Source organism: Carlito syrichta, unplaced genomic scaffold, assembly GCF_000164805.1.
Source record: "Carlito syrichta isolate Samal-C Ts95f unplaced genomic scaffold, Tarsius_syrichta-2.0.1 Scaffold302301, whole genome shotgun sequence".
In the NCBI taxonomy this organism is placed as follows: Eukaryota; Metazoa; Chordata; class Mammalia; order Primates; family Tarsiidae; genus Carlito; species Carlito syrichta.
In genome coordinates, this window is record NW_007246397.1 from 72488 (window position 1) to 85188 (window position 12701).

The 12701-nt window shown below is 42.7% G+C and overlaps 1 protein-coding gene and 1 pseudogene across 3 annotated transcripts in view; one reads left to right on the top strand and one right to left on the bottom strand.

The window, feature by feature from the left end:
- Positions 1 to 547: 547 nt before the first annotated feature.
- LOC103258596 lies at positions 548 to 4275 on the top strand (annotated as a pseudogene).
- A 3028-nt stretch (positions 4276 to 7303) lies between these two features.
- The window catches only part of MORF4L1 (mortality factor 4 like 1), a 22749-nt gene continuing 17351 nt past the window's right edge, over positions 7304 to 12701 (bottom strand). For 2 of the 3 annotated variants that reach the window (XM_021711456.1, XM_008056256.2), the window contains exons 9-12: positions 10782 to 10870; positions 10042 to 10214; positions 9433 to 9517; positions 7304 to 8056 (exon numbers count right to left, since the gene is read on the bottom strand). In XM_021711456.1, the coding sequence (XP_021567131.1) occupies positions 7972 to 8056; positions 9433 to 9517; positions 10042 to 10214; positions 10782 to 10870 (432 nt within the window). In that variant the 3' untranslated portion in view covers positions 7304 to 7971. The remainder of the gene's footprint in view (positions 8057 to 9432; positions 9518 to 10041; positions 10215 to 10781; positions 10871 to 12701) is intronic. The other variant, XM_021711457.1, reaches the window with a different exon arrangement.

The following is a 12701-nucleotide window of genomic DNA, read 5'->3' on the forward strand; positions in this document are numbered from 1 at the left end:
TAACAGTCACACTCAACATGGCTTCCCATCCCTGAGTCTCTGTACTCCCTCAGACACTGGCCATCAGGTCTTCACCATCTCTTAGCTCACCAATACCTTCAAGCAGATACTTTCCATTTCTGCTTACCTTCTAAGAGTTTTCAGTGGAACAGTCCTCTGAATTACCAAGTATGCTATTACCTTACACTGGTCTTGGGTTAAGTCTATTTCATTCCTCACATTTTCAATTCTTTTTCACACACACACACACACACACAGCACGCTTCCAGCCACCACAGTCTTGAGCCGCTGGGCTCTAATGATCCTTCCGCCTCAGCCTTCCAAGTAGCAGGAACTACAGAAGTGTGCTACCATACCCGACTAACTATATGCAGGATCCCTATTAAAGACAAAATTTGAGGTTTTCAGCTCTTTTAAGTCTCTTCCTTTTTTGCTCCTGCATGCATTTACAGGAAAGATTTTATCTTACATTTCTAGGTACTCTGTAAGGGAGCAGTTTCAGATTTTAGTCTTCTCTACCGCCCAAAGTAACCCCGGTGGCGGCACCATGGCCCTGGAGGTGATCTGCTACTCATGGGGCTCCTCTGCAGATTCTCAACCAGCTGCAGTTGCCCTAGGAGAGCCGCTGTAAGGCAGTGGGCTCGGTGCGCCAGGCCTTGAGGGCCATCTGGCCATCTCCCTGGTGGGATGCCTCAGCCTCGCTGTAGCTGCAGGTAGGCGCTAGGGGACCGGGACCCACTGTGCTTGTGGCCTTTGTGCACAACAGGCTGAGCTTCCTTGTCAACATGGCCTGTGCCACCCGCGACTGGGAGGCCTGGGAGGTGGAGCAGGAGGGCGCCATGGAGGAGGCGTACGGGAGAGAGTGATCACTGTGTCGAGGACATGCTGGAGAAAGACCTCAGGGACAACAGGAGCATCAGGGACCTGGGAGCCTGCCACCACCTGGAGCAGGCGGCACCCAGCGGTGGCAAGGTGACCGTGCTGATGCCCTGTGGCTATGGCACAGGCCTAGGGGTGATCAACGCGCTGCACGACCTGGGCCACATGGAGCGCACCTTCTGCCTGGAGATGCGGCCCTACAACCAGGGGTGCCCAGCTGATGGTCTTCGAGCTGGTGAATGAGCACATCCCTCCCACCCTCATTGCCTACAGTGCGGTGGTTACCAAGGCCACTGGGGCGTGTCAGCCGCAATTGTGGGAGCTGACCGCGTGGTTGCCAACGGCAACACAGCCAACAAGGTGGGCACCTACCAGATGGCCATCGCAGCCAAGCACCACAGTATCCCCTTCTACGTGGCCATCCCCAGCACATTCTGTGACCTCCGCCTGGAGAGCGCCCCAGCCAGGAGCTGGCCAAAGTCAACAGGGTCAGAACTGCAAAGCCTGGGATTACAGTTTGGAATCCTGCACTTTCCACATCATCCTCCACCACCTCCGCACTGGCGGCCTCATCACAGAGCTGGGGTCTTTGCCGCCAAGGGTCTCCATGCAGCCCTGATTGCTGCCATCTCCTCAGGGGGAGGGACCCTAGATGCACCTCAACCAACCAACTTGGCTCTGCCTACCCTGGCTTCATGCCCCAGGTTTTGTAATAAATTTGACTGGCCTACCTACCCAATAGATGACTTTCCTCCTCCCCTACACTTCTTCCTAGGGCAGGAAGTTCAGACAGGGCCTCGCATGGCTCTTAAGAGCCCAGCAGCTGGAGCTAGTCTGTACAGGTTCAAAGCCCAGGTCCACCACTGTTTCTGCTGTGTGTGTGATCCTGGACAAGTCACTTCCTCTGTGTGTGCCTTCATTTCCTGTTAAAGTCAAGGCTGTCAGGGCTGGGACTAGGGTAACACCTCGGGTGCAAAATTTTTTAAAAGACACAAAAAGTAACAAAGATTCATATTTTAATACAATCTTTAAAAAAAAAATCAAAATGAATGCAGTAAAAATCCATGGGGCGCACGCACACACACACACAAGAAAAACACTTATGTAAACCCCTAGAAAACATGCCATTAGCTGGGCTCGGTGGCTCAGCCTGTAATCCCGCGCCTTTGGGAGGCTGAGGTGAGTGGATTGCCTGAGCCCGCGGGTTCGAGACCCGCCTGGGTAAGCGAGACCTCATCTCTACAATAAATCAAAAAATCAGCTGGGCGTGGTAGCACGTGTCTGTAGTTTTAGCTACTTGGAAGGCTGAGGTGGAAGGATCGCCAGAGCCCAGCAGGTCGAGGCTGCAGTGGCCGGGAGCGGCCACTGCACTCCAGTCTGGGTGACAGAGTGAGACTCCAACTCAAAAAAAAAAAAAAAAAAAGAACATGCCGTTTTTCATGTATGGTATTGTTCTCCAACTTGGCTTCTCCATTCAACTGCATGTGAAAGCAAGTTTAGAGGCAGCATGTATGTGTGCTTGTACACGAGCTGGCTGAAACACCGCATGATGACTCGTGAAGGCCGGACAAGCTGTCTGAAGCTTCAGAGTCTGAACCCTAACCTAACTCAGACTTCATTCCCATGATTCAAACTATAAAAATGAATGCCATTAGTTGTTTTTCATTTATTTACTTATTTCTACAAAAGACAAGCTCTAGCTCTGTCACCCAGGCTGGAGTGCAGCGGCATTACAATCATAGCTCATTGCAGCCTCAAACTCTGTGCTAAAGAGATTCTCCCACCTCAGCCTCCTGAAGTAGCTGGACTACATTACATGCACAGGCCACCATGTCCAGTGAATTTTTTTTTTTTTTGAGTGGGAGTCTCACTCTGTCAACCAGGCTGGAGTGCAGTGGCACACTCATGGCCACCACAACCTCAACCTGCTGGGCTCATGCCATCTCTCTGCCTCAGCCTTCCAAGTAGCTGGAACCACAGGTGTGTACCACCACACCCGGCTAATTTTTTGGTGTATTGTAGAGATGAGGTCTTGCCAAGTTGCCCAGGCTGGTCTCAAAACCCTGGGCTCAGGTAATCCTCTCGCCTCAGCTTCCCAAAGTACTGGGATTACAGGCTTGAGCCACCACACCCGGTCTGCTAATTAAAAAAATATATATATCTTGTACCAGCCTGGGCAACTTGGCAAGACCTCGTCTTTATAATAAATAAAAAATTAGCCAAGTATGGTGGTGCACACCTGTGGCTCCAGCTACTTGGAAGGCTGAGGCAGAAGAATCACCTGAGCCCAGCAGGTCGAGGTTGTGGTGGCTGTAAGCGTGCCAGTGCACTTCACCCTGGGCAACAGAGGGAGGCTCCGACTCAAAAAAAAAAATTCTTTTTTGTAGAGACAAGAGCTCTCTCTGTTACCCAGGTTGGTCTCAAACTCCTGTCCTCAACCAATCCTCCAGCCTCTGCCTCCCAATCCACACCCAGCCACCATTAGTTTTAAGGGAGTAGCATGAATGTTTTAATCTAGAAAACTATTACAACATATACTCCATGACAGACATGAAAGAGGCAGACAGGAAAGACAAAAGTATTTGATCATTGTAAGATTCAGTAATTGAATGGGGGGGTGTGGCTGGCAAATAAGGGTGGTGTTTGAACTCAGCGCTGCCACTTCTTAGCTAAGGACCATGGGCAAGTTACTTAACCTCCTTAACCTTGAATTCTGGTTTGAAACACACACCACGAAAAAAGCGATTACTAACAAATGCCTGTAAGAAAACAGCAGCTATGGAGGGGCACAAAAAAAGAGGACATACAGGAGCAATTATCTCAATTTGAGGAATTTCAAAACCTAGAAAAATACAACTGATTATTAGGCATTATGAAAGCGCTTAATATGCAAACAAGGTGGCACCACATTGACACTGAGGACATGGATAATGTGGCAAGAAAGTTAAATAGCCACTATTTCACAAGTATATCCCACCCCTAATAACACAACTACAGCCTACAACTGTACAATTTGGAGTCTACAACTCCATTAGGCAGGTGCATAAGTCCATAGCGTTTGTTTTTGGCATGGCAACACTGGTGTTCGGAGCTTATCATTTATCATTTAGAGTCACAACGTTGTGCTTAATACACCTTGCCTTTTCCAAGTTTGAAGAGTGCGCTATTGTGGGCTAAAGAAGATGAAGTGTCAAGCGGAAGAAAACGACCACTTCCAAAATACTCTTTTGTTTAACAGAGGAGTAAAGACAGCGAAGGCGGCTCCAAGCATCTCTGCCGTGTGCATGCAGAATACCATTTGAGAAAGCACGGCCAGAAAATGGCTGTTTCAAAGAGGGCCAGAGTGACTCTCTGACCCGAGTGATTCTCCATGTTCAGAAGACCATCGAGCTTTGATGACGACTCTTCACATGCTTTAATCCACAATGATTCAGGTCAGTCAACCCAAGAAATGGCAAACCTGATGAACTGCACCCAGTCAACCATCATGCAACATTTACATTCCATGTGCAAGGGAAAAACGCTACGAACTTATACATCAACCCAACATTTCTCCATAAACATGTACATAAAGTATTGATTGTACCTAAAGTATTACACGCTGTTTGCCATTTTGCCAACAATGACTTGAAAATAGTTAACGCAATCTTTTGGAAATCAAGATTAAGAAGGTAATGAAGTGAACTTTAAAAGACCATGGATGACTTATAGATTAGAACCTTTAACTAGACTGAAGTAGTAACAAGAAAGGGAGAAGGAAGCAAAGAGCCAGGAGGATATTCACTGAAATGGGTCATCATCATAAGCAATGCTTCCTCCTATCCAGACAGTACCCCCTTCCTTTAATGTGGCTGAATGATTGGTTCAAGAGATAAATATAAGACTAAAAATTCTAGATATGAGTACAAGGTAGCTAATACAGTTAAGTCTGAAACATGGCTGAGGATCAAACCATACTGGTTACATTTTATAAACACTAGAGAGTACAATCACTTGAAAACAAAGCCCTAAGTGTAAAAGAATGATTAAAACCTAATGGTACTAATATTAATACTGATCTGACTTCAATGCTGGTAAACGATACTCTTATTACTACTGCACAAGACATTCTGGAGCCACATTAAGCATTACTAATAAATGAAAACATTCAGAGAATCCTTGCAGATTTAACCCTTTGCACTTGGAGATATCTTGCAGATCACCTACAGGCAACTCGGTTGCACTTTTTTACAAAACAGTGAAAAATGAATCACTTCATATTAAATAGTATAGCATTGGAATCAATTTTGGGGGGTAATATTTGGCTTATGATGGAATTTTAGACATTGAGTAACGTGACAAAAAATAAAAATGTTCTTGTATTTTTCTAACATGTGGTAACATGTGAAACAGTCACCAACACGCACTGCAGGTTTATTGGCACATGTCGTGCAATAGTACTTTGTTTGACGTCTTCTACCTGGGTTTTTCTATTCGACAGATAATGCGTCATTTTCTTCCTCTCATGTTAACATGTAACTTATTGTCCAGTCTGTGCACCACTGTAGAAAGCACTTCACACACTCTATAGAATGCCAGCTGATTTTTTTTTACATGTATCTCAGTATATATATTCCACCTCTTTATTTGCTTTTTCATGCAATTTGAATGGGAAACTTCAAGGAAACATCCATTTATGAAAAACTTGTACAGGCTTAAGTTTGTCCTCTATAATCACCAGCAATCTCTTTATGTCCCTTGAGAGGGGGGCATCCAAGTCTACAAAGGGTTAATATTCAGGGAAGATTACTGCCTTCTTTACTGTAATCGGGTAAACCCATTAATGCTATATTCTAATGATGTATTTAAATTAGGAGGGGGTGTTAATACATAAAAAGGTCCTAAACCCAAAAAGTTTGAGTGGTTACTCTCATAGGAAATTGTGTCAAATTAAGTTACATTTGCACAAATTAAAAAGACAATCTTGACCAAGTAAAAATACATTATTGTTGTGACCAAGAATAGCATTCTGAGCAGGGTGCAATGGCACACACTTGTAGTCCCAGCTACTGGGGGGGGCTGGTGCAGGACTGTTTGAGCCTGGAGTTCAAGGGCAACCTGGGCAACATGGTAAAAAGATTACATCTTTAGGAGAGGAAAAAAAAAAGGGATAGCATTCTGCAGACACTAAAGTAAGAGAAAAAAATGAAAATGCCTTACCATCTTAGGTATGCTCAAAAATAAATCTCTAAGTACCTAATAAGTAACACTAATGTTCAAGGGACCATGCGTATATATTAAAATATCTAATGTTCACAGCAGCACATATATTAAAACCAGAAAAATATCAAAAAGAACAGCACAGGGACAGGCTCGGTGGCTCAGCCTGTAACCCCAGCACTTTGGGAGGCCAAGGTGAGTGGATTGCCTGAGCCCGCGGGTTCGAGACCAGCCTGGGCAACTTGGCAAGACCTCATCTCCACAATAAATGAAAAAATTAGCCGGGAGTGGTAGTGCGTGCCTGTAGTTCCAGCTACTTGGAAGGCTGAAGCGGAAGGATCACCGGAGCACAGCGGGTCGAGGCTGTGGTGGCCGGGAGCGGCTACTGCACTCCAGTCTGGGTGACAGAGTGAGACTCTGACTCAAAAAAAAAGTCAAACTAAATCTAGCCAGGCATGGTAGTAGCATGTAGTTCCAGCTCTTGGAAGGCTGAGGAGGAAGGATCACCTGAGCCCAGAATGTAGAAGAGGCTGCGGTGGTCCTGAGAGTGCCACTGCACTCCAGCCTGAGTGACGGAGTGAGACTCCAACTCAATCCAGTTGTACCAAAAGGGAATGGGTAAATATATACAAAGCAGAGGACAAGTAAGCATAGAGAATGAGGAGGCAACCATGGCTGGAAGCAGTTCCCTTCAAATGCCCAAAGCAAACTCTACTGCCTCTTTGGAAAGACCCCTTTCATGTGAACTCACTCTCTCTCTTGTGCTATCATAGTTCTTGCCATTTGATCTTATGTGCTGATTTGCATTTTATTAATGAGTGTCACCTCTACTCAAGTCCAGATCTCCATCAAGGGTAGAATGGTTGCCCTTTACATTTATTGTCCATTGCTATTTTTAGCTCATATTTCTAGGGTAAACACATAAAAATAAACAATTATTGACAGAAGTCAAACTGTCACATAGTTTTTATGCCATGAATGCTCCTAATTACTTTTCAACCTGGGGAAAACAGAGAAACAGCCATGTGAACTTCCAACTTTTTAGCTAGGACTCAAGAGAGCAAACTGCAAAGTTGTTACAAATTAGAGCTGGTACCAAAGCTAACCATCTCATTCAATAAAGTCCAAATCAACACCCACCTGAAAAAAATCACTGTATAAATTACAAGAAGGAATACACAATACACAATGGTTTTTGTAACGCATCCACACAGGCACATTGATCTTTGAAATTTAAAGAAAAAATTTATTGAAGATCTGAAAAACAATTCCTAAAAGATTGACTTTTCCAGAAAACTAGCTACACAATGCATTGCGTCTATCATGTTAAAACGTGCATTAGACACAAATACAAAAACCATGAAACAAGCCACCACTCTTCAACAATTTGAGCAAAGATAAAATGCCTAAGGAACAACATGGATGACTTGCAAAGGATGGGCTCTTTACTTTAAGCACCATTAAAAAAAAAAAAAAAGGAGCACAAATGGATGAGTGTGTTCAGTTATATACACTGAATTGAACCTTTGGCACTAGTAATCAGAGCATTTTGTCATATAGCATTAACACGTATTATAAAAGTGCGTAGTGTCAAAGGAATAGAACCACCAGCATTCAAAAGCAGCTTTGTCAACTAGGCAATAAAACACTCTACAGCATGTCTCTCTGTTGTCCATCATTGAATACACTGGTAGCAACTTTGAAATGAAAAAAAAAAGTAAGAAAAGGAAAAAGGAGTCATAACCCCTTTTATTTTCTCTGTTTAAAATCAAACAGAAAACAAACATCAATTCTGTTATACACTAACATCTTCAAAGTACATCGTTTGTACAAGAGAAAGACTAAGAACAAAAACGTGTTTACAGCGATTCAAACAGTGAGCACGAATGCCTCTCACACAGCTTTCCGATGGTACTCAGGAGGGGCCACTTCATAATCACTGGCACTAAACAAGGTCGCAGAATTCTTTGCCAGGTATCTAAAAATAAAATATTACAAAGATTTTTTAAAAATCCCATCTTGCTCCAAATCTCTTCTGACACGTTATACACATAAGCCACAGAAAACACTTCCCTAAGAGCTCGAATTATCTTTAAGAAATAGCTATCCTATTACATGGCTATATATCCTAAAAGAATCACATCTAGATATTTTCTTTAGGTTATATTAAAGTAACCTGAAATGTCAAGTGGTAGAGCACTTTTATTTCCTAGAGTACAAACTATAAATATGCCCAGATCCTCAAGGCCATGTTGCAGTTTTAAATTTTGTATTATAAAAACACAGTCATGAGAAAATTTGAATACAGAAACATACAAGGAAACTGAAAACTCTCACCTTTCCTCCCATGGTGCTGTGAGGAAAACAAAACCTTTTCCAAAGACCGAAAAATTCTTTCTCTTTTAAGGGAATTATACCATATTCCTCTACTACAACTTGGTTTTTTATCAACTGACACAACATGGACACCTTTCTCTATCAGTATCTTTAGTGACCTCAGCCTTTTAACAGCTGTTTTTTTTAATGGTCCTTTGTACTGTCGTTTCTATTAACTTCCCATGCCCTACTTTTCACTTGTTCATCTTTCTCTTATTGAATAAGAACTCTACTTTGTGTTTTAAAGAGATCTGCCCTTTTCTGTACAGTAAGTCCCCTACAAATGAACCTTCAATTTGCAAACTTTCAACAATGTGAAAGTGCATTCATATGTCCTATCATGTAAGTTAGTTCACGTGTCTGGTGTATATTGTCACATGCATGCATCTTCTACAAGTGGTTGTGCTTTTACGTACTCTACTGTACAGTACTGCAATTTATTTCAAGTCCAGGACATCCAGAAGCATAAAAGCAGGGGTAATGTACCTGGTACTATATAGCCCATTGTGTTACTTAGGTACCTAGACTAACTTTGTTGGACTTGTGAACAATTGGACTTACGAACTCACACTTGGAACAGAAGTCATTTGTATGTAAGGGATACTGTACATGTAACACTAGAAACAATAAAAATATAAGCCTGTGTTTTTTTTTCCTGTCATTATCATAATAGTTTCAATTTTAGACTCATCTAGCATTTTGGTGCACAACAGTCATTAACTTTGTTTTGATCCAAACTGTCAATGATTTCATCACCAATCTATTAAGCAGCACTCCATCATTTTCCCCACTGCAACAAATACACCATCTCTATTATTTGTAAAGTGCCCATATACTTGTATTTATTTATATTGTTCTGTTAACCTGTACCAACACAATGTTTTACTATTATCTTTTAGTATCTGTAGTGTCATCTCTACTATCTATCTATCACACAGTAATTTTCAAAGTCATGTTTATAATAATGTGGAGACTTACTTTAGGAAGTCATGAAGATAATTCAGTAATAAAGCAAGGCTCTTCTCATCCAGAGGTGTATAGGCCAACATTGCTCCAATTCGCACTACAAGAGAATTTAGCCCAAGTCATATCCAAGGCAGCACCCTAACCATATATTTTAAAAATATAAGCGAATGTAACCATCATCAATTCCTTTAAAATACATGATTTTTAAAACTTCACCCAGCCAGGAGGTGAGCCCAGCCACTTTGGGAGGCGAGAGGATCACCCGAGTCCATGGATTCAAGACCAGCCTGGGCAACTTGGAGAGACCTTGTCTCTACAACAAATTGCAAAATTAGCTGGGTGTGATGGCATGCACCTGTGGTTCTAGCTACTTGGAAGGCTGAAGTGGGAGAATCACTTGAGCCCAGGAGGTCAAGGTTGCAGTGGTCAGGCTTATGGCCACTGCACTCCAGTCTAGGCGACGGAGTGAGACTCCAACTCAAAACTAAACTTCACCCTTAAACAAATTTTGCTTTTTAACAGTTTAGATGGAAGTCCAAAATGAAGTGGAAACATTACCACTTGCTCATTTAAAGAAAACCAATGAAAAGCAGGATCCAAGCTTTCTACAGGGCGTCTTACCAAATAATCTCAGCAGATGTGGTGCTCCATACACCTGGGACATGGGAGCATCAGGGTGATCCGCAAGAATTTCAGCATACTGTGGCCTCTCGAATTTGTAGAGTAGCTGAGTGCCCAGCATTACATTGAAGTATTCTTTTATTCCTGCCACAACTTCATTAACAGCATACTCCCTGATGAACAAAAATATTGACTTTCAAAACTGATGGCTGAAAAGAAGGAAGATGGGAAATAATTCAACCAACACTACCGTAAAGAATTAAAGGTAGGCTGGGTGAGGTGGTTCAAGCCTGTAATCCCAGCACTTTGGGAGGCCGAGGCAAGTGGATTGCCTATGCCTGAGGGTTTGAGATCAGCCTGGGCAACTTGGTGAGACCTCGTCTCTATAATAAATCAAAAATTAGCCAGACTGAAGTTCCGGCTACTTGGAAGGCTGAGGCAGAAGGCTCACTAGAGCCCAGCACGTTGACACTGGGATGGACGTGAGTGTGCCACTGCACTCCAGCTTAGGCGACAGTGTGAGACTCCAACTCAAAAAAATAATAAGAATAAAAAACAAATAAATAAGAAAGTTTGCCAGCCAACTCCTAAGGGAAACTAATGAAATTCTATTTTGTTAATGTTAATGTCTTATAGTACCAATGTTCTAGAGTAAGTACAAGTTTCAGATGATTTATTTGGAAATAAGAATATTTTTAGAAAAATGTCTTTGGGTATAATTGAGAGATGCAGATTCTTACTTATTATCTGTGTTTCCACGAGATTTCTTATAATTTGCATAATCCTCTAGAATGGAATCCACATTCTTCTTGGCAGGAAGATAAAAGAGCTATGAAAACAAAATACATGAATCCAAGTATTCTCCTTTTAAAGAAACACACAAGAAAAGCTTTTACACACACAAAAAAATCTCATAATACTATTACAAAATGCTATTGAATAGACAGTCCCTGACTTACAATAGCTTCAGAATTTCTCAACTTTCTGCTGGGTCTATCAGGATGTAACCCCACTGTGAGTCTGAGGAGTATCAGTATATTTAATTAAATAGCCAAATGTGGGCAGCAGCTACTAAAAACTGGCAATCCATCTGAAACACACACATTATCACTGTATAGAGAACATACCAATCATGAATGTCCCTTTATGGTGTTATCAATTCATTTCTTTTTTTTTCTGAGTTGGAGTCTCATTCTGTCGCCCAGACTGGAGTGCAGTGGCCGCTCCCGGCCACCACAGCCTCGACCTGCTGGGCTCTAGCGATCCTTCCGCCTCAGCCTTCCAAGTAGCTGGAACTACAGGCGCACGCCACCACGCCTGGCTAATTTTTTTGTTTATTGTAGAGATGAGGTCTTGTCAAGTTGCCCAGGCGGGTCTCGAACCTATGGGTTCAGGCAGTCCATTCACCTCAGCCTCCCAAAGGCGCGGGATTACAGGCTGAGCCACCGAGCCCCAGCTATCAAGTCATTTCTTACTATTATGCATGTTATCTGTCAGACCTAACCTGAAGCATTAAGATAATTATCTTTTCGGCCTGGGGTGGTGGCTCACATCTGTAATTCCCAGCATTTTGGGAGGCCAAGGTGAGAGGACTGCCTGAGTCCAGGGGTTCAAGACCAGCCCGGGCAATTTGGCAAGACCTTATCTCTATAATAAAATTAAAAAATTAGCCAGGTGTGGCAGTGAACACCTGTAGTTCCACTACTTGGAAGGCTGAGGTGGAAGGATCGCCTAAGCCTAGCAGGTCGAGGCTGCAGTGGCACCACCGCACTCCAGCCTGCGCAACAGACTAAGACTCTAACTTAAAAAAAAAAAAAAAAGATAATTATCTTTTCATCCTCAAATAAGCACTATGAAGTAGGAACTATTATTCCATTAAATTCAGCAACTAAAGCACAAAAAAGTTGAGAAACTTGCTCAAGGTCAAAGACACTAGATAGGAGAACCATAGTTTGAATAATCCCAGCAGTTCTGCTGTAATGGCATAGTTCTCCAAAGGATCCAAACTACGTCCACATATTGAATACGACCTGCTATGTCTCCGGAGTCTCATAATCCTTAAGCAGTCCATACTCTTCTCAGCACCTCCTCAACCCTACCTATGCCATGTGTTTAAGGAAATAAATTATTTTGTCCCACAGTATTCCAAATTATGGATTTCAGTAACAGGCAAACATGTTTTTCTATTAAACATCCGTATTTCCTATAAACTAGTTGTAGAGGGGCATGAATACCTTGCGGGTGGTGTTGTGTGTTTTCTGTTGCATTCCATTAGCAAGGATACATGTAGGGATGTTCCCCTTTCAATGACGGTAAGATGGTAAACAGATGCTTTTTTGCCTTTTTCAGTTTTCAGGATGAGTTGCCACCCTAAGCAGCCCCCAAAAATGAGTCATTTCCACCTTTATCATCATAAACTCATATAATTTATATGTATACTTTTATTCTCCTCCAAGTCATTCTTGCTGATGATGGTCATTGTTCAGTCTCAGAACTGAAATATTCTTTTCAGTCACACCTTAAAAAGTAAAGCTTAAGCCAGGCTCGGTGGCTCAGCCTGTAATCCCGTGCTTTGGGAGGCTGAGGTGAGTGGACTGCCTGAGCCCGCAGGCAACTTGGCGACACCTCACCTCTACAATAGATTTATTGTAGAGATGAAG